The sequence below is a fragment of the Amphiura filiformis genome, chromosome 11, assembly GCF_039555335.1.
Source record: "Amphiura filiformis chromosome 11, Afil_fr2py, whole genome shotgun sequence".
Classification (NCBI taxonomy): Eukaryota; Metazoa; Echinodermata; class Ophiuroidea; order Amphilepidida; family Amphiuridae; genus Amphiura; species Amphiura filiformis.
Genome location: NC_092638.1, coordinates 53,006,570 through 53,033,065, shown reverse-complemented (window position 1 = coordinate 53,033,065; position 26,496 = coordinate 53,006,570). Strand labels below are relative to the sequence as shown.

Here is a 26,496-nt window from a genome sequence, read left to right as displayed (position 1 = left end):
CATTTTATGGGTGCAAATTTCTCAAAGTTGGTCTAAATTAAAAAAAAAATATAATAATAAAAAAAAAAAAAGAAAAATGCGTCCTAGATACTTTTTTATCAAGTTTTTAAAATTAATGAAAAACATTTTTGGCCAAACAATTTTTTTGTTACGTTGAACGAAAAAATTTGCCTAAAAAAGCCGTTTTTTAAAATTTTCTCCAAAAATGAGCATTTTGACCCAAATTTGACCTCACAGATGAATTTAACAAGTCATTGCTATTCTAAAAATGTATACTTTTATATTCTTTAGACCAACAATTTAGCAGTTATGAGGCCCGAAAGTTTCCATAATTGCAGGGTTAAGACCACCCTTAAGTGGAAAATTTTAGACAATGTTTTGTATTCTACCTTTAAAAGTTCAGATGATAAATACATAAAAGTTTACATTTTTAGAAAGGAAATGATGGAAGGAATCCACACTGGCACAGCAACTTCCTTACAAACCAGTTCTTGAGAAAATCATCAAATTTGATTTTCTATACTAATATTTTTGGCTTTTAAAGGTACTTATCATCATCTTACTATAAATAGGGAAATGTTGTATGTATGTATGTATGTATGTATCTATCTATGTATGCCTATAAAGGCTCCGTCAGTTTCGATCCAAATGTCGCCAAATTCATACGGGAGATCGATGAATATACGGGAACGTGTTTAAACTTTATTTGGTTGAAAACGGTCAAGAATTGGCCTCAAAATCAGTGAAAATGTGGTACGTTGCTATGCTGGGTAAACAAAAAAGGGAGTCAGTTGTCAAGCTAGCCCATGCGCGTCGTACGGGCGTATCTAATGCCAAGCCGCTCGCGTAGCGCAGCGATAGCGCGCGGGTAACGCAGCACTACGCCATGTCGCGCGTAAACGACGCAGAGTCGCGCAATGAATGATAATACGGGTGAACGACCGACCGTAGGCGTAATAAATACGGGGAAAAAGATGTGTGTTAAAAAGTACAAACAACATGAAGAGGTAGGCCTACTGTAATTAAAAAAGAAAACAAAATGAGGACAAACAGGTAGGCCTACGAATATGTGGGTTAGCCTATAGTTAGTCACAGTAAGAAAATGAAAACGGGAAATAAAATAGGCTAAAGAAGGAAAGAATAATAAAATCTAATAAAATTAGATGATTTAAATAAAAAAAGCTATTAAACTGAGGACAGAACTAAATAAATAACATGAAAACGGGAAATCACAAGCTAAGCAGCAAATAAAAAATGAAGTCAACAGGGAAATGTAAGAAAGGACAGATTTAGAAAATAATGGGAACGGGATTGAGTAAATAAAAAACATGGTAACGGAAATTTGCAAGCTTAGCAGCAGCAAAATGTTTTTAAAAAATTGAACAAAATTGGCCCATGTAGAAGAAACTAAAAGAAAGAAAGAAACTAAAATGGAAACTTAGGCTTAACGAGGGTCAGACTCAGATAAATGAAATTTACCTTTTCAATGATTCTACCTGTTCAGTAATTCCTCCCGTTTTAGTGAACGCTCCCATTTACTCACCTAGCGGGGACCCGCGCGTAGCGCGGGTGTCCCGCTAGTTACTTTTAAAGATTCAATTCAATTCAAAGTAGCTTATACATATTATGATTTTCATCTTACATAACAATCACACAGTAACAAGGCACGTGACAGTGGCGTAGCTGACGAGGGGGGGCAGGGGGCAATTGCCCCCTGGCAATGCCTATTTGGGCCCCCGCCCCCTAGCGCAGGGCAAAATAATAAAGGAGTGAGAGAGATGAAAAAGGGGAAAAGAGAGAAAAAGAGAGAATCCATAGGCCAACGATATAAGGTGCGGATAGAATTTGTACAATGTTAAAATTTTGTTAAAAAATGGAACTATATTATATCAAAATGAAGTCGCTATCCCTTGTATTCCCTTTTTTTTTTTTTTTGCTCTTCACTTTTTCAAACCACCGAAAAAAATTGGGTCAACCTTTTTGAGGAAGGGGCGGAATTTTTTTTGTTTGGTGGATTTGGGCCCCCGCCCCATACAGGCTTGTCCCCCCCCTGAAAAAAAATCCCAGCTATGCCACTGGCACATGATAACAATATAATGGTATAAATAATAAATATGATACGGTATAATAATTAAAACACGTTAGATTTTAAGATTACATTATAAACAGGTACACTCATAATGAGTTGGACACTAAATAAAATATGATTTAATTCAAATGTATTTTATTATCAATTTATGTACATGTATTAAACAGTCAATATAATATTTTTATGATGATACCATGGGCCTCATCAGCTCATCTGATTCGTTAAAGTATTGTTGGTCGAAGCAGAGAAGATGATAAAAGAGGAGGTCGCTCGCTGCCCACATCAAATAAATAATGTGTGCATCCGCCTATTGATGGAAACAATGATCTAATCCGATTGATCAACTAATACGATAAGTGGCTTTGCGAGTCACGACTGTCTAGCTCTAAACGACGCATGCCCGGATATCAATTTGTTACGTCAGTTGACCGCGAAATATAATTTCTGTATTGTTTGGCATGACTGGCTGCTAAATTTGACCCGAGATCCCTGTGAAAAAGACCCGCATTTTGGATCCAAATAGCATTTTGGACACGTTTGGACACAAAACGGGAGTATATGGAGAAACTGACACGAGTTTGAATTACTGATTACACTGGTTTTAAGTTTCCGTAAACTGCCGCAAATATTCAAATAGTTATCATTTAAATTTCTTTTCCTTTGACCTTATATTAATTTGATTGGAAAATTAATTATGCTTGACTTTCCATAACTTAACAATTTTTTGATTTTTTTTAATGGGAGTTGCGATATATATAATGCTTTTTCACTCGTTTAAAAATCATGGTCACCCTGGTTAGTATTTTTTTTTTTAAAGAAAAAAGCATGATTTGACTGCAAAATTGGGACTTTAACGATGTACTTCCGTGTGTGGAATATTTTCTCCACTAGAGAGAACTACCAAATCAGACGAGCGTGTGGCGGATGAACAGATTACCACAAAGGAAGTTTCAAGTGGTGTTTTAAGTACCCCAAACAAAGAAAAGTGAATGGAGGTTAACTGTGGGTAATCGGATTATTATGTTCGAGCGATCTCCTCTTTTCTCATCTTCTCTGGTCGAAGCAGCCCCCCCAAAAATCGATTTTCATTACCTGAATCAATATATGTGATGCGATCAAGCAAAATCAGTCGGAACTCGGCCATAATAAATTTTCAGTTTCCTATAGGATAGTAAAAAGCATTTACAAAGCTGGATTTTGCAGAAAACCCCATTGAAATTGAACAACCAGTTCCAAAGATCTAAGCAATTTAAGAGTTTCCAAAACAAGAGGAAACAAAAGGAAAAACTTTCTTTATTTGGCTATATCTCAAAATCAATATTGCCGAGTTCCGACTGATTTGGCTTGATCGCATCACATATTATTGAAAAATAACACTTTGTTTGTTTTGCAAAAGTTCATTCTACAAATCACATACTTTGAAAACCTGCTTAATTGAGTTATGTACGTTTTACAAAAGTGTTGTTGTTTCAGCCCTCTTTACAACATAACTCAAGAACCACAGGACCTACAAACAAGTATATCTGTGATATTTAAATTCTTCTACACGCTCGCTATGAATTGAGTTTTTGCTATGCTCATTACCATTCGCAAGATGCTGTGAACTACATTTTTTGTTGCTGCTTCGACCAACAATACACCGTACACCTTTAAATGAACGTGTTTTACAACGTTGTAATAAGGGCCTTGTCACGAATGCAACTTGTGAGACTGAGCTTCCCAGGGCGTATGCGTTTTCAGCGTTTCAGTTCCCTAACGCGTACAACGTGTGCTCATTATCATTCCCCATGGTATTTCCTACTTTCGCTTGTGTGTGACACGGACTTTATCATTTCAATACATCAAACCGCGAATGCCGAGAACCGCGGCTAAGCCGAAAACCGCTCTAGTTATATTTATTTTCATTCTTATTTTGACCACATAACTCCACATGATATCATTATTGTACACATTAATCAACTCTTAAAAATACGGGGTCAAATATGCACCGACTTAAAATAAATTGACCCCCTTTCATTGCAAACAACCACTTTTGTAGTCAAATTTGACCCCGCACGGCGCCAAAAAAACCCCCCAAAAGTGGTTGTTTGCAATGAAACGGAGTCAAATTATTATAGTCGGTGCATAATTGACCCCGTATTTTTAAGTGTGTTTTGTAGTTAAATTTCCATCTTGTTCAGATTGAGTGCCTCAAGCTTCACGTTTTGCGTCTTTGCTGCATGCACATCTCTTCACTCTAATGCTCTACATCATATGCTCTTATCTTTATATTACAATGTATTCTTCATCTTGCATTTTCCATCTTCTATAACATTGATGTGAATTGACATGAAAACAAATAAACTTTAAGTTCAACTTCAAGTTGCAATTCTCCAACTTGCAATATTCCAAAGACGACATTGTTGTCTCCATGATATTACTGGTAAACAGCTGTGGTAAAAAGTAAATGTCTCAATATGCCGCGAATATCACGATACACGAAACACGCCTGTGCTGAATACATCGTATCACTTATTAATAAGACGATTGCGGGACCTGATTAAGCTATATGTCATATTCCTTCTTAAGCAGTTCTAGCTTAGTCTTCACGAAGTCATAAAATTGGTACGCCAAGTCGAGTTTTTCTCTAACTATCGCGCGGACTTCTGCCGATAAGGGCTTCTTGAAGATTGTTTGATATTTCTCTGTGTAAGGAGAAAAAAAAAAAAAAAAATAGAAGAACTAAAGCAACATTGTTCTGTAGCCGGGTATTGCGGACAATTTTACATTATTATATTTACATGCGAACAAGTTACATTATACACCGGTCCATAGTTCATTTTGCGGGCATAGTTAATTCAATGACTGCACTTTTAACCAATCAGATGACAGGAATCCATATATGAGGTATATTATAATACCTGTTGATTATCTTCCTTCCGGCAATGGTAAAGGGCCTTAACTTTTTCCCAAACGATTCGTCACAAATTTCATTAGGTTCCTTTGCCTTAACAAAATTGACGTTTCATTTTATCTCCTATTTCTACCAAATCGATGGTAATAAATCTGTCAACATTTGACCGCAAATCGTTTCAGGCAAAACTCACTTCCAGGGAACTAAGTACCACACAAGGTCATTTTATGTAGCTCATTGACCCATCTCTGTCATATATTGCCTCTAGCTGAATGACAGGTTGGAGATCTGGTCACCATGACAGATATAGATACCATACCTTAGGAGGAAATTATAAGCTATTCTACATGTAGTTGTGATCAATTCTATTCAATGCAGTGGCACCTGATGAACGCAACGCTTCTAACGAGCGAATGTTTTTTGTCCAATCATATTGTCAACATAAACTTAGAAAAGACAATCCATTAGCTTCAGTATTTTATTTTAAACTATAGTGGTCAATCACTCATCCATCGCTTGTTAACAATTGAACGTACCTGATCTCTTCTTTCGTACATCAGAGTGATAGTCGGTCACAATGCCTTTAAACAAGCTAGGCGCTAGTTTCTCCATAAGCCTGAGTGTAGATTCGTAGTCCTCTAGTAGTCCAACTATTAAGTATTCCTCTTCCACGCGTCTTTTGGCTTCATTTAGTGACCATTTTAGATCGGTGCTATAAACAGAATAGAGAAATGTTGGTATATAATGCAGTTTATTTGATCTATTCCAGCTCCAGTGGCACCTCGTGAATTTCTTTGGATCTGGGATGTATTGAACTAAACTAAAACTAACTAACTGACTGACTGACTGACTGACTGACTGACTGACTGACTGACTGACTGACTGACTGACTGACTGACCGACCGACCGACCGACCGTCCGACCGACCGACCGACCGACCGACCGACCGACCGACCGACCGACCTAACTGACTAACTAAATAAATAAACAACCTTCTACTGAGCCACTTTTATAACACGAATTACGAAGAGGGGGTTGTTGCAACTCTTTTCTATAATTGTCTATATTAAATATCACATATTGATATCAATGAATAGCTATGGATCTCCTCTATCCAGTGATACCAACATTTTGCATTGAATGTCGATATTCCGTTATAATGTGCATACACCATCGCAGAATTTGAAATTCTGGCCATGTAAAAATGTACAGGCACAATAATGATTTTAGCGGAAAATCACACGAACATATGATCGGAAATATATATTCTAGCCTTACTAAAGTACTTAAAAATACTAATTCTAAAATACTTAGAATGATTTCGCAAGAACAAATAAAAATCATGAATTTCAGTGGAGAGTGGAGTGGAGTGGAGTGGAGTGCAGCGGAGCGGAGCGGAGAGGAGAGGAGAGGAGAGGAGAGGAGAGGAGGGAGAGGAGAGGAGGCTCATAATTATTGCCAAGCCCCTTAACTGACAAACATAACATAAAACTTTATTAAAAGGGTACCTGCATTTTGGATGTGTGCCACAGAAAAAATGAAATAGCATAGATAAATGTCCTTCCGATACACAGGCTTGACGTTCTTTTAAGACGCATTGGTCGAAAGTCTATAAAAAGGAAACAAATGGCAAATAAACCATTAAATTATTTAATTTCGATCATATTTTGATCTAAGAATATTCTTTTATAAAATTTGATACATCAGGCTTAAATTCAAAAGAAGATATTCAACAAGTCCTTCCTTGGTCGCTTAAATCCAAGTATTCCTCCATTTTTAATTTAAGAAAGAGTAGAGGGACATGATAACTGTCATATTATAACATTTGCTGAGGAGGACGCCCAAAATATTTTTCAAAATTCTGTTAATTACACGATTGTTATGTACTTTTAGTAAACTAACATAAAAAAAAACTAACATACACTGCAAAAATCAACACTCTACAGACCCGAGATTTTGAATAAAATAAAATCAGTGAATTTTGACGTTTTGGTCAATTACGACGTCATTGTGACGTCAATCAGGGAATATTTGTGAATTTTTGGTATTAAGGGCTGGGGTATGAACGTTTGGACAGTATTTATTTTGGGACATTAGAACACATCAGACATATCGAATTGCATTCTGAATACGAAGAATGTCATTCTGATATCAAATAATTTTGATTTTTTGAAATTTGCAATTTAATACACATTTTATGGCAAATCATTAAAAATTGATATTTTTGATATTTACCAGTACTTGAAGTAAACTTTATAAATCTGATGATTTATACTTAAAGTGTATGTAGGTGGGATGAAAAGCCGACGATCAATTGAAAATTTTGACCTTTCGTATTGAAGATATGGATTTTTTTCCCAAAACACCAAAAAAAAATAGGTCTTTTTGGGAAAAAAATCCATATCTTCAATATGAAAGGTCAAAATTTTCAATTGACCGTCGGCTTTTTCTCCCTGCTACATACACTTTAAGAGTAAATCATTAGATTTATATAATTTACTTCGAGGACTGTTATATATCAAAAATTTGAAAAATATCAAATTTTTATAATTTGTCATAAAATTTGTATTATATTGCGATTTTCAAAAATGAAAATTATTTGGTATCAGAAAGACATGCTTCGTATTCAGAATGCAATTCGATAGGTCTGAGGTGCTCTCATGTCCCACAAAAATACTGTCGAAACGCAATAAACGCTCATTTTAGATCCCTTAATGGAAAGAAGATAACTCTACTTAATCCATTAGTTTGTTTAGTACCAAAATCATAGACATTGGACGTTTAATAGTGAACAAAATGACATACATGTGACTTCAAGTTTTCATACCTCATTCATTTTCATATCCAATCCAAATCGTTTCTTTGATCGCTCCACATTTCTTGGTCCCGCCAGTCGGTCTCCATGCTGTCGAAAGTAGTAGCCGGAAACGAGGAACTCAATCGGATCTCTTATCATATTTATGTAAATTGGATTATTTGACCTGTAGATGAAATAATAGTTTTATTGTGAAAAATTTGGTCAAGTCGAAAAATATGGATGCCAAGTTCCGATTTACGAGGTCAGAACGAGGGAGTTCTACCTCCGTTCATGGCATGGTTCTGTACATGGTAGCTTCTTCATATCATCTGCAATATCATTCTGACAATCCAACAACATTATACTTTGTCGACCTCAATGACCTTTAACCATTTTGACACCGAATTATGATCCACAATCTGACAATCTATACCCAATTCACCTCGGATGACCTTGACTTGACCTTCAACATTTTCGCCCTTACACCCATAACTCCTTCAACTTCGTGTCAACTTTATCATTCATAACTCCAAACTTAATATTTACCAATATTTAGTAAAAAACAGTTTTTTAATTAAATAGCAAAAACTGAAATAATATGGTTCCTTCAACACTGTTCAAAAGCATGGCATTTTATTTAAAATATATTTATTCGCAATGTATACTTATACTGATAGTTACAAGCACATTATAATAAAAAAAGACTGATCTCTTAATTTAATTTGAATGTATTGATTATATTGCTAGGACTAACTATCCAGCTGCTCTACCAAAAGGTAATAAAACCAAAGCCACTAAATTTACCCCAATTACTGGTATTTATCCCCCCCCCTTGACTAGTTACACTTCCACCCCACACATCTTGGTAAGGCCTGTGCACTATAGCTTGGTCACTTGGTCCTGAATTGCTCATTGCCTGAAGGATTAGCCCTTGATGACAGCTTATCAGCAAGCAGTGGCGTACCGTGGCTGCTCCTACCCCGGGGGGCTGAAGAAAATTCAAGATTGCCGCCCCTTCCTCAACAGCCCGAAAAGGTTGACCCAGTTTTTTCGATGGTTTGAAAAGTGAAGAGCAAAAAGAAAAAAAAAAAAAAAAAAAAAAAGAAAAAGGATTATAGGCGCTAACGCTCTAAAAGCAACACATTTTGATGCATAGTTCCATTTTTTCAAAAATTTTATACTTTTTCAAATTTTTTCCGCCCTTTTTTATTTACCGATTCTTTTTTGCCGCCCCTTCTTCTTCCGCCGCCCCTCTTTTTGCCGCCTCTTCTTCTTCCGCCGCACCTTCGTTTTGGCTCGCGCCCCAAAGCCCCCCAAAAAATACGCGCATGAGCAAGGTACAATTTTATTTCCTTTTTCATAGAGCAATTATCAAAAAGAATAGGTCCTAAAACTGTATTTGTGAACGGATTTTCATCGTTGACGAAACAAAATGCATGTTTGATATATCAATTATTTCATTAATAGCATCTTCTGTAGTTTCCATCCATAAATGAACACAGAGTATTATCTGTTTACAAAATAAGCGTTTATCTCCAGCAGATTCAATTAGTCATATTAGCAGTAGCTAGCTGTAGTGTGCCAACATTGGGAAATTGCTATATTTATATTGTTATAGTCAAAAACGGATACTTTGCCCAAGATCCAGTCTGCATGCAAACATACACGACAGAAACCGGCTGTGAAGGAGACTGTGCACTAGATAACTTTCTTATAATAAAATCCGTTTTTTAGTATAATAAAGAAAGTCATAAATATGCAAAATGAAGCAAATTCCTATTGCCAACTTGGCAAAATGTATACTAGTAGCCCAATCTTGTACTTCATAGCACCCAATTTTGGTTTGTGGTTTAAAAATGTTGCAATTAAACATTGCTTCTTTCAAATATGAGACACAATAGACCCCAAATCTATATAGTACAAACAATAATTATATTTATAAAGATGATAGCAAACGTTCCATGCTAGAGATTGGACCCAAGACAAAGTATATGCCTACACCTACAAATTAAGTATAAATTCAGGGTTAATCCGCCAATGGAAAAACATTTACAATGAAAATATAATTATGTGTAACCCTCCAACGAGATTAGCTCGATATGCTAGTGTTATGTTTACAGATTTACCATGTTAACTGAAACAAAAACTGTCTTTAAAAAAGACAACGCCATATATGAAGATCATATTTTATATTTACCAGTCAAATAGGTTCCTCAGGTTGTGATTTTGTGGACCTAACTTTACGGACCCCGTTTACGCAGAACGAACGGCAAATTTTACTTAAAAGAGTATAAAATTAAAATTAAATACTCTGTCTTCTAAACCACATCAACTGTACCACGATTTGGTATCGCGAATTGTTATATATGATATACAGTTAATATTCATATTCTTTTATACACAACAATATTTCATTGAAAACCTTTCCACTTGGCTATTTCAAAAAGGCGACCAGGCTTCCTTAGCATGTGCAATAAATTAACATTAAAATCAATTTTATTCTAAAGGTTTTCTAGAAACACTTGCATTTTGGCGAATACTGTTGTGATTTCAACTCAAAATGTTACTTCTCCCACAAATAACGTAGAACAGTGACGCCACTTGGAGACATACATTGCTATAACCCAGTGCCTATAAATCATACAAAGATTTGGGGTCAAAGATCATTAAGGGGTTAATTCCGGTGTAGAACCGAATACCTTCAAAATGCTACTTCTCCCACAAATTTGTATTACGAGGGCGGTCAATAAGTTCGTAGAACAAGGCACTTGAAAGAGTACTAGCCAAATTATTTCGATCTCACTTTTGAACATGGTCATTGCATACCTTAATGCACCCATCTCAATTTTCCTTGAAACATTCTATGTCATCTAAATGGAAGTCTTCCGATTGCCCCATGAGCCATTCTTCAGTGAAGGCTCACCAGCATTGATCACCATCAAACCTGATATTATGAAGGTAGGACTTAAAATTCTAAAATATGTTTCGCTAACTAGGGGCCAAGCCTAGACCACAATATGGTTGTTTTAGTTATCTGACTGTCGTGAATGGCAGCTTGACAAACTGAGAATAATGCACAGGACGCAATCCGAGAACAGACCCATTCCTACCATCAACCTTCTTCACTTGATGGCTTGCCTCAGTTTGGTTATCAAAATTGTATGATATGTGCCTATTATTATACTTTCATTTGGCAAATGATCTGTCATCAAGACTCTCCCTGAATCTCAGAAAGTAGCGATGAAGACCTTGACCTATGTGACCGAGTGATGATCTTCTTAGGGGTGGGAGATCCAGGTGCTTCCACTGAATGGACTCATAATTCCAGTGATTATTGTATGTCTTATCACCTTTAGCTAAATACATATGAAAATTGTGTCGGTCCTCATTCTAGGTGTATAGCAGGTGTGGAGCCGATTAACTCAACTGGCATCATTTTTTGCATGAAGATTCACGGTCCTCCATCTAGAAGACACCCTGGAATGCCCAAATGTTTATTGATTTTATTTTAAATACTTTCATCAGAGTTGTTATACTTTGTGACTATCTCATCTTTCTTGTTTGGTTCTTTATTTATTACCAATGTCACTGTACCAGCCCGTATATCATTAATGGTGACGTCAGCAAGTCTTTTGGACCTTGGATGATCTTCAAGGACGCTCATTCCATTCTTGAACTCTAAGAACCAATTCGTTGCTGTTGAATATCTAGGACTTCATTACCATTAACAGCAACTGTTCATTGTTAAATTTCATTTGAGTTTTCACCACCGTCTGGAGGAATTTGCATGATGACCCTGTATTCATTTCTGGTAGTACCTGTGAATTCACGGTGGCAGGCTTCCTCTGAAGAGTGTCCTGTCCATATACAGTGATGCAAAAATCGAATATCTTCACAGTAATGGTTTGAAGGAACAAGCTTTCAAATGAGACCAAACTCAATACCGTGCGACAAAGTAGCATACCGAGTTCTACGAACTTTTTGACCGCCCCTCGTAGCTAAGAAAAACATAGCACAGTGACAGTACATTCACACGTGAATTGTTGTTACCCATTGTATATGTGGCATTTTTCATGTGGGGTCAAAGGTCATTAAAATTAAAGACTCACTTCAGGTATGAAATGAAATACCTTCAAAATGCCACAGATTACGTAGGACACTGCTGCCACTTGTAAACATGCATTGTTATTGCCCATTGTCTATAAATCATACATTATTTTTTGTGGGACATGAGAGCACATCAGATATCTGATATAATTTTTTTTTTAATTCGCGATATTTTATGGCAAATGATTAAAACTGTAGGGCCTATATTTTTGAAATTTTATAAATCTAATGATATGTACTTGAAGTGTATGTAGCTGGAATGAAATGCCGACGATCAATTGAAAATTTTGACTTTGATTGAAGATATGGATTTTCCCCCAAAAGACCTAGAAAGTTTACTTCGACAACTGTTAAATATCACAAATTAAAAATATATCAAATATTAATAATTTGTCATAAAATTATTTGATATAATAAGGACATTCCTCGTATTGAGAATCCAATTCGATATGTCTGATGTGCTCTCATGTCCCACAAAAATATACTGTCGAAACGTTCATACCAGAGCCCTTAAGAAAGGGGTCTGCATAAACCGCACGTGCTAAAGAAAACATCGCCAGTGAGTAATAAAAGGTTCGCTGGGGCCGAAATGTACTTGTAATAATTTGAAAAATGAAAGAGGAGCTTCAAAATAAAGTGGTATGTACTTATTTTAATTCATTAATATAGGTTTGCAAACCGAAGAGGAAAGGAGATGTAAACAAAGAAGAGAAAGGCTAAAGGATGTTATTTTCTTGAATGTAAATTGGATTCAATTTTGGAGTGATTTGAGCGAGCGACATTTAGTGTCTATGGCGAGTGGAAAATCGCTCACTAGAAATTGAGTTTGGGCGAGCCGTGGCGAGTGAGAGCGATCGCTCGCCTCAAGCGGCAAGGCCTGATTATATAACTGAAGATTGTGCGCATATTTTGACTGTAAGTTAAACAAAAGAATGCGAGCGCAGCGTGCCAAAATTTTGAGTCACCAGCCCTTAATATTTTTATAGCCCACCTATATTTTGGTGTAAAAAATTATTACCCCTTATTTTTGGATAGGGCAATAATAATATATTTGCTTCCTTACTTCTCAACTGGAAAATAGAAAATGTGCTCGCTAAACAAAGCAGGTGTGTGGGCTGCTAGTTGTTGCACTCGCTTTATCGCAAATTCTTCTTTGCCCTGAGTAAAATAAAAAAATAAAGAAAAACTTTATAACCATCATCATCATCATATCATCATCATCGTCACCACCATAAACATCATTGTCATCATCATCATCATCATCATCATCATCATCATCATCATCATCATCATCATCATCATCATCACCATAAACATCATCGTGATCATCATCATCATCATCATCATCATCATCATCATCATCATCATCATCATCATCATCATCATCATCATCATCGTCCGAGCGTGGCCTAATCCTTTGGTGTATGAGCACCCGGGTTCAGTTCACGGCGGTGGCACAATTTGCTGATGTATTGACTTGGGGAGTCTGAATAATTTGGCAACATCTGTAGATTAAATTCAGACTTCCTGCTTTCCCTGAGTACATTTGGAATATGGGTACTGCAATGGACCGTACCATGAGAGAATTTCGTTCTTCGAAGTCTGAAGCTATCGGTCTAGTGTATAGCCTTCTGAGCCTGAAGTTGTCGGTCTAGTGTATAACCATACCTATTAAGTGTATATCCCAATTCGTCCTAATGCTGTTTGGATGAGTCTGGGACGCAAGGAAAGTAGGTCATTGACGGATGATTTCGTCACAAAATTATGTTGAGGACGCCAGGCAAAGGTCAATAGTTCAACTCGACTACTTGCAACCATCGTTAATCATTGATACCACGATTAACCCGTGGTTAAGGCGCAAATTGGTGTTGCTGAGGCTACTGATGCATGGCAACTCGTCAATACGGTAAACTTTGGTCTAAAGAACCAAATTTCAAAACAGAGCTGCACACCTTTAAAAAGGGCTGTATGTTAGGCCTGCAAAGTCTTTAAAGTGTCCAAAACGTTTTCCAAATGGAAAAATACCCAACGTAACTTCAAATAAGCTGGATATCCCAGAATGCATCAGGAACCCGTAAGATGATGTTTACCAATGTTTACCCCCGTTAATTTCAGGTAGCGACGTTCACAATCTGACGCACCAATGGCTGCGGTGGGGACTGCTCTATAATCCGACGCTTCTATAATCCGAAGGTTCTTTAGTCCGAAGGTTCGCTAGTCCGAACATGTGTTCATAGCATTCGCTAGTCCGAATTTTAAAAGAGGTTCTCTAGTACGAAAAAAAATAAAAAGAGGTTCTTTATTCCGACGGTTCTTTATTTCGAAGGTTCTATAGTCCGAATTTTAAAAAAGGTTCCCTAATCCGAATATTAATAGAAGTTCTTTAATCCGAATTTTATAAACGGTTCTCTAGTCCGAATATGAAAATAGGCTCTATAGTCCGAATTTTTTAAAAAAAGGTTCTATAGTCCGAAATTACAAAAGGGTTCTATAATCCGAAACGGATACCGTGTTCTTTAGTCAGAATCAGTAAAAAGGCTCTATAGTCCGAATTTTTTATAACATTAACATTTACTGCGCCCTCTAGCTATTTTTATTTATTTTTTATTTTACAAATTCGGCTAAAAATACATCAAAAAGCAAAGTAAAATTACGCAATACATGCAAAAGGAAACAAAAGTAAAAATAGACCCAATGGGCTAGCCAGGAAGAGTCAGAAGCATCAAGACACTGTCACCAAAAGGTGTGACTCCTCCAACCCATTGGGGCAATTACATAAAAAGATATACTATTGCACTGTTTAAACACATTGTGTGTACATCCACATCACAAGGATGCACCCACCAGCCACCACACATGTCTCCCCCACCCACCAGCCAGGAACAAAAACCAGACCCATGCCACGTGGAGGTCACTCCAAATCATCCCCAAGCCACATTGCCCACATTGCCCAGCTAGATAATAGCAGAGTTTATGGTAAACGGGATGACGCTACTTTTAGCCCCCCACCGGGCCTCTCCCCGTCATCAAAAACAAATCCTGCGTACGCGCTTGATATCCCCCAACTTACTGTAAACAAAGATCCTAAAAATACGATATTTGCTCCAAAAATGTTGACATATTTTTAAACCATCAGAAACGAAAAGAAAAATAATGAATGGAACGAAAATATAAAGAAACCGGAAGAAGTACAAAAAAACCAAAAACCACACACACTCACACACAAAAACAGAACAAAAGAATGAAAGACAAAATGAAATAAAATAAATGAAAGAACAAATTAAACAACTGAATAAAGACTAAAAGGAAGTCCAAATGAAAGAACAATGAATACAAAGATAACGAACAAAATAATGAACATTACAGCAAGAACAAGGAGAAGAAAGAAAGAATGTAAAAAAGAAATTTGAATATAGAACAAACAAAAATGAGAAAGGGATTTTATGAAAGAGCTAATGAAAAAAATATCGAACGAAATCAAGAATGAACAAATGAATGAAAGGACAAACTAAACGACGAACAAAAGAAGAATGATTCGATAAAAGGTCAAAGGTATACGAAAGAAAGAAAAACAATTAAAGACAGAATGAAAACGAACACAAAAAGGGACAATCAATCCCAGGGCCAGCCGCCATCACTGCCAATTGCGTGCATGCATGTTACCCACTCGCATCCATGATAAAAGCCAGCCAGGATATTCCCCCCCCCATCGCAAGATAAAACCAATTCGGACTAAAGAACATGGTATCCGTTTCGGACTATAGAACCCTTGTGCAATTTCGGACTATAGAACCTTTTTTAAATTCGGACTATAGAGCCTATTTCCATATTTGGACAATAGAACCCTTTTTTAAATTCGGACTATAGAGCCTATTTTCATATTCGGACTAAAGAACCGTTTTTAAAATTCGGACTATAGAACCTTAAAAATAAAGAACCATCGGAATAAAGAACCTTCATAATAAAGAACCGTCGGATTAAATAACCTTCGGACTAAAGAACCCCGGGGGCACTCAATTTTTTTGGTAGGGGTGTGCCACCGCCAGTCTAAAGGAACTGATCGGCCGGTCAAAAAGGGGGGTCTAGGGAACTTTAAGTGTCAGAGCTATTCGAAAAGAGATAGGGACCATCCTCGGTTCTGATATCTGCAATCAATCCTAGGTTGGTGCATAGGTAAACTGGGGGGGTGGGGTCTCCCGTCAGTCCGAACCACCGTCAGTCCGAAATTTTAGGGTTAGGGTCATATCGATGAAGCGGTCAAGTCGTTTTTCACGACGCTCTGTTGCAACTTCCATTTTCCACCTTTGGATCGTCATCTTGGGATTCACATCCGTCTTGACCACAGCCGGAAACGTGGAAAACAACATGGTAGGGGTCGGTCGCCTGAAAAAGGCTGTAAAAGCCGCCCTTAGAACGGGAAAGATCCAAGTTACCAAATAAAAAAATTATAGATGACGTAATGCTTACCTTTAGATCAATTGTATCAAAATCATATACTATGTTACACCTTTTATTTCTAATATCAAGCTTCGAGCATCTCCAGCGTAATAACATGTCCATTGTCCGGCTGCCACATTTCGGCACTTTATTGTAAATGATGGTGTGGTTCTTCAATATTGCAATAAAAATTGAAAGCAAAAATAGAAACAAACATAAGCACACACCTTAAAAATAAGACGAGTATTCAAAAAGATAACATCAAGTTCAAGGCTGACTTAAGGTTAGCAACTATTTTAAACTGTTGCGATTTGGTATTTCACAGCATCTTGCGAATGGGAGTGAGCTTTTGCAAATATTGCATTGATCATTTCATAGCGAGTGTGTAGAAGAATTCAAATATCACAGATATAGTTTTGTAGGTCCTGTGGTTCTTGAGTTATTTTGTAAAGAGGGCTGAAACAACAACACTTTTGTAAAACGTATATAACTCATTAAGGGGGTACTACACCCATTGATTTTTTTTGTTGCATTTTTTTTGCATTTTGTGAAGAAATTACAAAAAAAATTGGACAAAGTGGTATGCAAAATGAAGGGGCATATCTTCTCGTTTTATTGGTGGCATCGGTATCAATGTAGCTTACATGCTTTTAAAAATAGAAGCCAAAAGGAGGTACATCAGTGATGATTTAAATTCACTTCATTTTGGAAAGCTTACTATCAACGGATTTCGTTAAAATTTTGGATATGTGTTGCTAACACATTAGGGAAATTGATATGTAAAATGGGAATAAATGGTTCCTGATTTCTTTTATGACTTCATGAACTTGGTGCTCCACAACAATAAAAAAAGGAACTGGTTAAAATGCTTCTATTTTCAATGTTGAGCTATATTTTGTATTTTTAACTTGCGACATTATTTCACTAAAACTTAATTAAGCCATAGGTAACAGGTTACCACAACCATACTACAGCAATGTTGAAAAAAATTGTATTTCTTGTCACCTATACAACCATATTGGGTAGTTTTCCGTAAGCTTAACTTTTGTGATTTTGGTAACTATTTTATATTTATTTGTGAAATCCATCTCAACTAGGCATTCTAAATTGTACTCACCATTTACATCCCAAGGTATATTAGTATATCCACCATGCACTTCTCGATATATATCCAGTTAAAGACAGAATATCAAAATTATGCCTCATTATGATATCTCAGAGTCTCACATGTGTATTCAAAATTGATGCTTAAATTTGACCTGAACCAATTGACCTATAACCTGACATACGGTGACCTAATAGCCTTTTCTTCTCTAAATTGACTAATGACTATGCACCCATTGTATAAGTGTTTATTTAATTTATTCAGTGTTATATCATGGTAGGTATTTTGCATGCACCACTAGATTTACTATAGAGAGTATAACAAAGGATTTAATGTATTCTATTCATGTACCCTACTTGAACATGTTGAAAAGAATAAATTATGGTTTGTTATGAAACACAGATCTGAGTTACTAGGATACAGTAAACAAAAAATATATAGGGCTAAAATGACTTTCTAAAATGGTTTAAAATCACTTTGTATGTAGATATATTTTATAAGTTCAGGACATGAGGTGATGAACATATATATGTACGTCATAAATTTGCAAGAAAAAAAAAAAAAAAGAAGACGGGTAGGCCTACTGATGAAAATCAGGGTGTTATTCCCCCTTAACAACAATAAATCAAGCAAGTTTTCAAAGTATATGATTTGTAGAATGAAACTATTGCAAAACATCAAAGTGTTCTTTTTAAATTAATATATTGATTAAGATAATGAAAATCGATTTTTGGGCTGCTTCGACCAACAATACACCCTTAAAGGAACCTTTTCGAACAAACTTAGAATGTGCTAAAGCGAACAAATGGCAAACATGATGGCAGCCTGATATTATGAAATCATCATCATGATGTATGCTCACCTTGGACCTGTTGAACCCGCAACTTGGTAACTACATGTCATAAGCGCACAAATGTTATATGTTATGTGATCCTTAGGACCAAAAGTAATACTTTGATATATTTTAGTGCGGCATTTGAAGCATGTTAAATGACAGTATTCAAGTATTAGGTACTTGGCGTACTTCATAATTCGAATTCAGCAGATTATGTCCATTGAACCGTATTGACCACGTATTTTGTGATGTTACCTATGTGAGGATGCATTCTAGATGGTACAAACTATTCTTAATTTCTTTTTTGAGATTACAACAATTTGAGAAAGTTTAGTTAAATCATAGATGGTTAAATTCGGAGCAAATAATAAGTTTTGACCCATGTGTAGACCAAAATGCGACCTTTGACCTGGTCGAGAACCAAACGTCGCAGATAAGCCGAACTATGATTTTCTTATATGAGAGGAATGCTTGATGATGTGAATTTGAATAAAATGTAGACCTGTTTTCAAATTTATTTCAGACTATAACTCTTTTTGGAGCAAGGTGCATAGAAAAGGTTTCCTGGTATATAAAGTCTTCCGCATCGTTATAATATTGTTGTAGGCCTTAGTCATGTTAGTTACAAAAGTTCATTTAAGAGCCATATATATAATTTGCAACAATCATCTGACAAGCAGTATGTTAATTCCGTGGTCAAAGTTTGATTTTGACTCATTGCTATGTAGTCCTTAAGGTCTTACCAGTCCCGTTATAGGCACGCCATATTTCTTATGCAGTGTTGTTCCGTGCTGCTCCGTTAACATTCGTGATGAATCTGTTAAACATCCGCCCAGAAGGCGTGATCCTGAGAAAGATCAAGACGAGAGACAGACACAGACACAAGAAGACAGAAAACAGAAAACAGACACAAAGACACAAAGAGAGACAGCGAGATAAGAACTTAGTTTGTAGAAAATATAATAAACTAGAAACTATACATTTTTCATGACCTGAAGAGCATGAAGAGACGAAAATAAAATTCCCACTTGACACTTTCCCGGAAAACCACAGTGGCGCACTGCTTGAGTAATCATGGGTAATACTGTAAAATACCGGGAAATAGAGGGAAATAACAGAAAAACTGGGAAATATATCCGCCCATCAAACACAAAAACGTTTTAAAAACGTTTTAAATAAGTTATATTTTGGCTTTTGGTTTAGGTAAAAACGTTTTAATGACATTAAAATGTCGGGTTATATAAAGGTCATGATAACGTTTTAAAACGTTTTGTATGAAAACACACTACAACAATATTTTTTAATGTTTTCAAAAAAATGTTATTGTAAACTATTTTTGCAAACATTTGTGCCAAATATTGTGTCAATACTTAAATAACATTGTGTTAAAATATTTGAACCCAGCAAACACAGAAATGTTCTTAAAATGTTTTTTTCAAAACCTTTTAATAACATTTAAATGTCGGGTTATATAAAGGTCATGAAAACGTTGTTAAAACGTTATTGAAAATATTTTGGGCAAACATTTTTCGCAAAATATTTTTTCAACTCCCCAAAATAACATTCTGTTTAGAATGTTTTGTATCAAGTTTTCAAGAATGTTTTTGGAATGTTATTAAAACGTTTTTATACCCTTTATATAACCCCACATTTAAACGTTTTCTATAAAACATTTTTGTTTACTGAGCAGTAGATTATCAAAAAATGTTTTTTAAGATTATGAAAACGTTTTATACTCTTAATATACCCTTTATATAACCCGACATTTAAACGTTTTCTGACAACCTTTTATAACCTTTTGCGAATGATGTCGAAAACGTTTTGTGTTTGCTGGGCGGGCAATACAAACACAAAAGAGCGAGAAGCGCGGAACAAACCCCGGGAACAAACGTTTGAACATAATACCATAATAGATGTTACAATAATTATATTCTATAATAAATGGATGGGATATGACGGTGATTGTTGAGGTTTTATATGGTTGATAGAACCAGACCGTCCTATTCGTCAGGTCCTATTCGCCTGCTTCTTCTCTTTTCCAGCTGGAATCCAAGCTGCTCTTCTCTGCCTTCGACTGCCTCCCTCAATGCGTAGTCCAAAACCACCACAAAGAGGTATGGGGCAAGGGTGTCTCCTTGCAGTACACCAGCAAGTATATCAAACAGATCAGTTTCTCCATCTGGAGAGACTACTTTTGCCTTGGTATCTTCATACATTCTTGCTATACCTTCCACAAGTGGATTGGGGATTCCATAGGCTTTGAGAATTTGCAGCATCTTTCCTCTATGAATGGTATCAAAGGCTTTCCTGAAGTCTATGAAAGTTATTATTGCAGGCAGGTTTTTAGCCTTCACTCCTTCAACGACCCTCCTTAGGGCCAGTATGTGGCTTACTGTTGTTCGGCCGACCCTGAAACCATTGTGATTGATCTTAAGCACTTTGTCTTCTTCAGGCCTGATCCTATTGAGAATCATTTTGTTCAATATCTTGGCTACAACTGAGCTTAAGCTTATCCCTCGATAGTTTCCTGCTTGACTATGATCTCCTGACTTAATAGGAATTGGTACTTTGTTGAGGATAGACCACTGGTCAGGCTTGCTTCCTTTAATCAGTGCATTGTTGCAAAAGTCCAACACTTTTGGTATATCAATGGGTCCAAATTTCTTGAAAAATTGGTATATTTATGGGTCCACTTCCAAAATCTCAGCGGCACGTCCCTACCAAAACCAAACTTGAGTACCCCCCCTGGGGACACTGACTCTTAAAAGGAGTCGGATCTGATTTTCACTACGCGGTACACGTGCATTGCTGTGCTCATTTTGCGTTATGCTACTGCTGTTTGCTGCTGTTCAGCATGCTGTTCGCACAGTGTATCACGTGTTGGTGTTTTGTGTGATTTGGTATTTTCATGGTAAAGCCCACTCCATAAATATTGAGGAATGTTTGATAGTCATAACTTGTAGCCTACTCCTTTTCAATCTTTGAATTAGCCAAACCTCCTCCGTGGACAGAGTGAATAAAAATTCCTTTAAAAAGGAATGGGGCGCCCAATGTGAGCTAGGACGTGATGGTGAATTTCATGGCATGTGTTTAGATTTGATATTATAATGATCTACTCAGGGAAGAGTAGAAGATGATCAAATGCAAATGTGTTTGATTGGGGAAGGTGTATCACAGGACCGTTTTGGATGAAATAAATTGAATTGGAATGAAGCTGTCGTGTCAATTTGCGATTAGGCCTATGTGGGGTGGGGGAGTTCTGTTTTTGGGGCATATTGTAGTGATGATATTGCTTCTACTTGCTAATACACTGAAAATCTAATAGAGATGAAGGATAAAAAACAATTACAGAACATTCATTCTTCATAAAAGTAGCTATAGGTATACAATGTTTACAAGATAAGAACGTTAATGTTTTGTACATGAACGTAACGTCTTTGATACATAGTTGTTTGATACATAGTTGTTAAAACACACTGAAAATCTGACTAGAGATTTACAATTTGATGATATCCAAAAGAATACATAACAGTGAAGAATTAAAAAAAATTTACAGAACTTTCATTTGTTAACATACACGTAGCAATGATTAACAATGTAGAAAATACAAACGTAACGTTTTGTTCATAAACGTAACATCCTCGACACATCCAGGATCCGCATAATTTGTTGATTAATGTCATAAACAGTCACAAAAGATTTATGGTCTGATCATTTTATCATTTTAAGGGGGACCCGATATTGCATTTGGAAGAACCAGGCTTTTCAATAACTATCAAAACTGCTGGTACCAAACTTTTTGATACAGCTTGTATAGTAATTTATTCTAATTTCCATGCAAAAGAACTTGGCCAGTTGTTTCATCCTTAAAACAATAATACACCATAATTTTCAATTACACTATGCAGATAGATAAGACCTTGGTAAGATAAGCATGTTAATTGTTATGTCACTATCACTATCTTGATCTTGATAAAATGCCTATTCATACACTGTACCATGCTGCAGCGTATTAAACATATATTTGTACATTCATTGAATGACTTTGAAACTTTGGGTACACAAACTCATACTCTGCAAGTTAGGTCAAATTTTGCACTATGATTGTTTATTTGAGGTTATTGGACTATGCCATTGAGATTAGGCTATTGTGGTCCATAGTGTTGTTCACCGTCTATCGGGTTCTAAGAGGCGGTAAACTGGTTTAAGCCCGGTACAAAGGTCACGGTTTATTTGGTGTTTTTATAAGTCCATTAATTTTGTATTTTAAACAAAGAATATACGCACAAGATTTTATCCCGTGCATATCAGAAAACAATAATAAAATAAAATCCAAGCAAATTGTGGTTTTATTTCTAAGCTGGGCATAATTTTAGTAAAACAATTGCGAAGTTAATCTAGCAAGAGTGAAATTAGAAGCTTTTCACAAAGTCATGCCAATAAGGTGCGCTTAAGGTGGGCGCCCCAAAAATGGGTACAATTTTGTAAAAAGATTTTATCTTCAAAAGTTGTGAACCGATTGAATTTTTTTTGGTTTATTAAAGCTGACGATTAACGGTTTCTTAACATACCAAAATGTATTTGATCAACTTGTCTAAAATAGGAGAAAAAGAGGCCCAATGAGGGCTCGGTCTTTTTTAACGCCCTGTATTTATGGACAATTTAAGGTTTACAAATTTTTGCCAGGGGGACCGAGGGGGACGTTTGGAAATTTATCCCCCCCGGGATCATAATTATTGCACAGCCCCTTAAAATCATTACAATTATGTTCATGGCCTCAGTGACTTCTTTTGCATTGTGTGTTTAATAAAATGCTATCCGATTCCTTGAATCTACGTTTTTTATTTTAAAATGTTTTCATTTCCTTTTAAAAAAGAGACCAATCTGCAAATCATTCACTTGCATGTATTGGCATACTCTTAATTTTGCATAACGTTTATGTGATATGGCCCACTCTGGATATGGCCTATATTGGGCTGTAATCATTGTTACTATCATTCCTTGCATAATTATACACTGACCTATTTCTGTGGTGTCTCTTTGACAAATTAGGACAAGCAAGGTCAAGGTCAAGGTTCCAACGATGCTGATGACGATTAGTAACTTCCTTTTAGTTAATCCCATTGTGAATCTGTAATAAAATGCGGACAAGTGTTTAGCCAGGCATTTTCGTTTAAGGCGAGCGATCGCTTTCGCTCGCCCATCCAAATTCGATTGGTAGTGAGGGACTTCCAACTCTTCATCACTGTTCATAGAAATCCCTCAAAATCTAATATATGAGGGTCATTCAAAAAGTTCACCCTCCATCGTCACATCTCTGTTATTTTATGTCTTGGCTACAAAATAAAAGTGTTTTGATTAAAATGGTGGTATTTGGTTGTTAAGACGTGTTGGTTAAAGCGAATACAGATTTGGTACGTCGGAAACAGTCTGAGAAGAAAGGCTAATTTTGATTAAAAAGATTGCCCACATCTATATGCAAATCATTACAGATTTAGTTCTGAAAATGATTATAGGTACTACACCCCTGGCCAATTTTGTGCCTATTTTTGTATTTTTCTCAAACAATATAGCGCATTGGTGACAAGTAAGATATGTATATTATAGGGGCAAGGACTCCAACTACTGCACTGAAAATTATATTTCAGCACAGACAACAGTACTAGTTGTGGGGTTACAGTCAAAAATGAGTGAAAACCAATATTTGATCAATAAATCAATAACTACTTGTCTTTAGTCACTGAAAATTCCAGTGTAGTAACTGGATTCCTTGCCCCTATAATATACATAACCTTTGTTACCAGTGTTTTATTTGTTTTTGAGAAAAATGCAAAAATAGTCACAAATTTATCAAGGGGTGTAGTACCACCTTAAATTGCTATATTTTTGTTCAAATAATTTAATCAATATTTAATGCTTGCACTTTGCAGAAAGTACAGTTTAACTTTGTATCGTGTCTTTTGCATATTATGTTCAAAATAGCCTTCACTTTGGCCCTCTCCCATAGGTCGTTGACTTCGATCGGGTGAGCACTTGTTGATTCATGTCGTAATAATTGGTCCAGAAGTTAAGATCAATAAATTAAAGCCATATTATAACATTTCTTTAAAATTAGATTAGTATTCATTTTCAATAAAATGTAAGCATTTACTGTCAGATATGTCCCTTTTAATTTTGAGCCGAACAAGTGAGGTAAAGCAAAGAAAATTTGAATTTACTACTAGCGTCAATGCATGTTACTCCGGCGGTTGTAATATGGTACGATCCTCTGGCTGGTGGGGGTGTGTGTGTGGTTGTGTGGGGAGGGGTGTGTGTGTGTGTGTCCCGCACGCCGTGTACGTAGTAGGGGGGGTGTTGACATCGCATACGCGTTCGACTAATATTTCTATCGTAATAATAAAACGACGGTTCCGGCGGTACATTCAAAATCTCCGATTTTGGCAAAACTTCAGCACCTAAAGTCTTGATTTTTGCAGAGAATCTTTGTTTACTAAAAAGTACATTACAATCGTGTAAAAACCAGAATTTAAAATTTTTTGAGGGCGTTCTCCTCAGCAAATGTTATAAGTCATATGCACAGTTTTTGTATTTTGTAAGTATATACAGGGTTATAAACAAACTGTTCATCTTATTTCTACCTCAAGGTGCAATTCATTGCTTAAACAAGGCCGTAATTACGAATTACCCTTAAACGTGGTCTAGTCGAAATATGGCAAATTTCACTAACATTTTTGTGTCTATTGAACCCTTTGATGTTTTCTTGTCCTATAAAACATGTTTTATTTTGTTTTGAAGTTCCAATGTCAGGGCACTAGGAACAAAATTTATTTCCTAAGTAAGCAGTTGGACAACCACATAGAAACATTTTTATGTGGATTATCCCAAGATACATTATGATGCTTACAAAACGTTTGGCTTCAGTTTTTAACCGTTTCCGAATCTGTATTCGCTTGAACCAATACATCTAAACAACCAAAAATCACATATTTATCATATAACTTTTATTTTGTAGCCAAGATTAAAGGTGGTACTACACCTCTTGATAAATTTGTGACAATTTTTGTATTTTTCTCAAAAAACAATAACACACTGGTAACAAAAGTTATGTATATTATAGGGGCAAGGAATCCAATTACTTCTAAACCACCCATGGTGAGACGCAATTTATGTTAAAGCCCCATTCAATGATCCCAGCGAAAGGGTAAAAAGTTATAATTGTGTATAAGTTAAAAAAATGAAAAAATTGACAAAAATCGAAGAATACAGCAGTATTATCGAAATCGAAGCCCCATTCAAATACATGTAACTAATTCATATGCCAGTATATAAATTATAGATTTATGTAGATGTCTAATTTTGTCTAATGTTAGCACATCTATGACAATGACAAAGGTACCAAAATCTGAATTTTGATGATTTTTACGATTGTCCGAATGAGCAAATCACTGAATGGGCTTTTAAAGCTTGTAATTATTCCTTTTGCAAGCTGTTTTACAATGTCGTATTCTATGTTTCACCATGGAATTATTAATCGTGATTTTAAATTTAGAAGGCTTGAATTCAATCATGATATTCAATCATGATATTCCGTCAACAGGTTTATATCTGCAAAAAACATACCTTTGATTCTTCTAGTTTGTCTGTCCAGTATCCAGTCTTACAAGTTTCTAAAACTTGCAGGTCTCGTCCGGTACCTGCATCGATCCTGTAGTATTTCTTACGGTATGAACTGATAATACTTACAGTTTGGTTATATAAAGTGAGAGTCTGAGAGTCTTCCCTTAATATACCAAAGACCTTTAATACAATACAGCTTCATGATTGATGGTCTTCATTTGGTACGTTTGGTTGTACCATGTATCATAGATTTTAAATACTTTTAACCTGAATACGTCTAAACTCTAATAGGGTCCGTTATTTTTCAATTAAACGTAGTGGTGACTCAACGAGATATCACATAACCTATGGATCCGGGCTATGGATACAGATTATATCACATGGATAGCAAAAACTTTTTCACTGCTGACTAGGTTGCAACAATAGAGTTCACGAATGACTTGACTTTGACCTTGGTTATTATTCTTAACACTTGTTTATGTTTCTTCTACAGACCGTCAGTTATTAGTAACTATACCCAATGTACTGCAGGATTTATTGTTATATTGTGTCTGATTAGAACGCTGACATATTGGAAAATGTTGCCAATCAGTATTCATGAAGTTGTGCGATCGAC

General features: G+C 36.0%; 1 protein-coding gene across 1 annotated transcript; it reads right to left on the bottom strand.

The window, feature by feature from the left end:
• Nucleotides 1-4,168: 4,168 nt before the first annotated feature.
• Nucleotides 4,169-26,254, bottom strand: LOC140164994 (uronyl 2-sulfotransferase-like). Its single transcript, XM_072188400.1, has 9 exons — nt 25,884-26,254; nt 23,285-23,394; nt 19,007-19,110; nt 16,354-16,494; nt 12,950-13,044; nt 7,810-7,963; nt 6,491-6,591; nt 5,519-5,694; nt 4,169-4,773 (listed from the first exon to the last, which is right to left on the bottom strand). Exons 2-9 carry the CDS (start codon nt 23,385-23,387, stop codon nt 4,634-4,636), a joined length of 1,014 nt encoding a protein of 337 aa, XP_072044501.1. The 5' UTR covers nt 23,388-23,394; nt 25,884-26,254; the 3' UTR covers nt 4,169-4,633.
• Nucleotides 26,255-26,496: the final 242 nt, after the last annotated feature.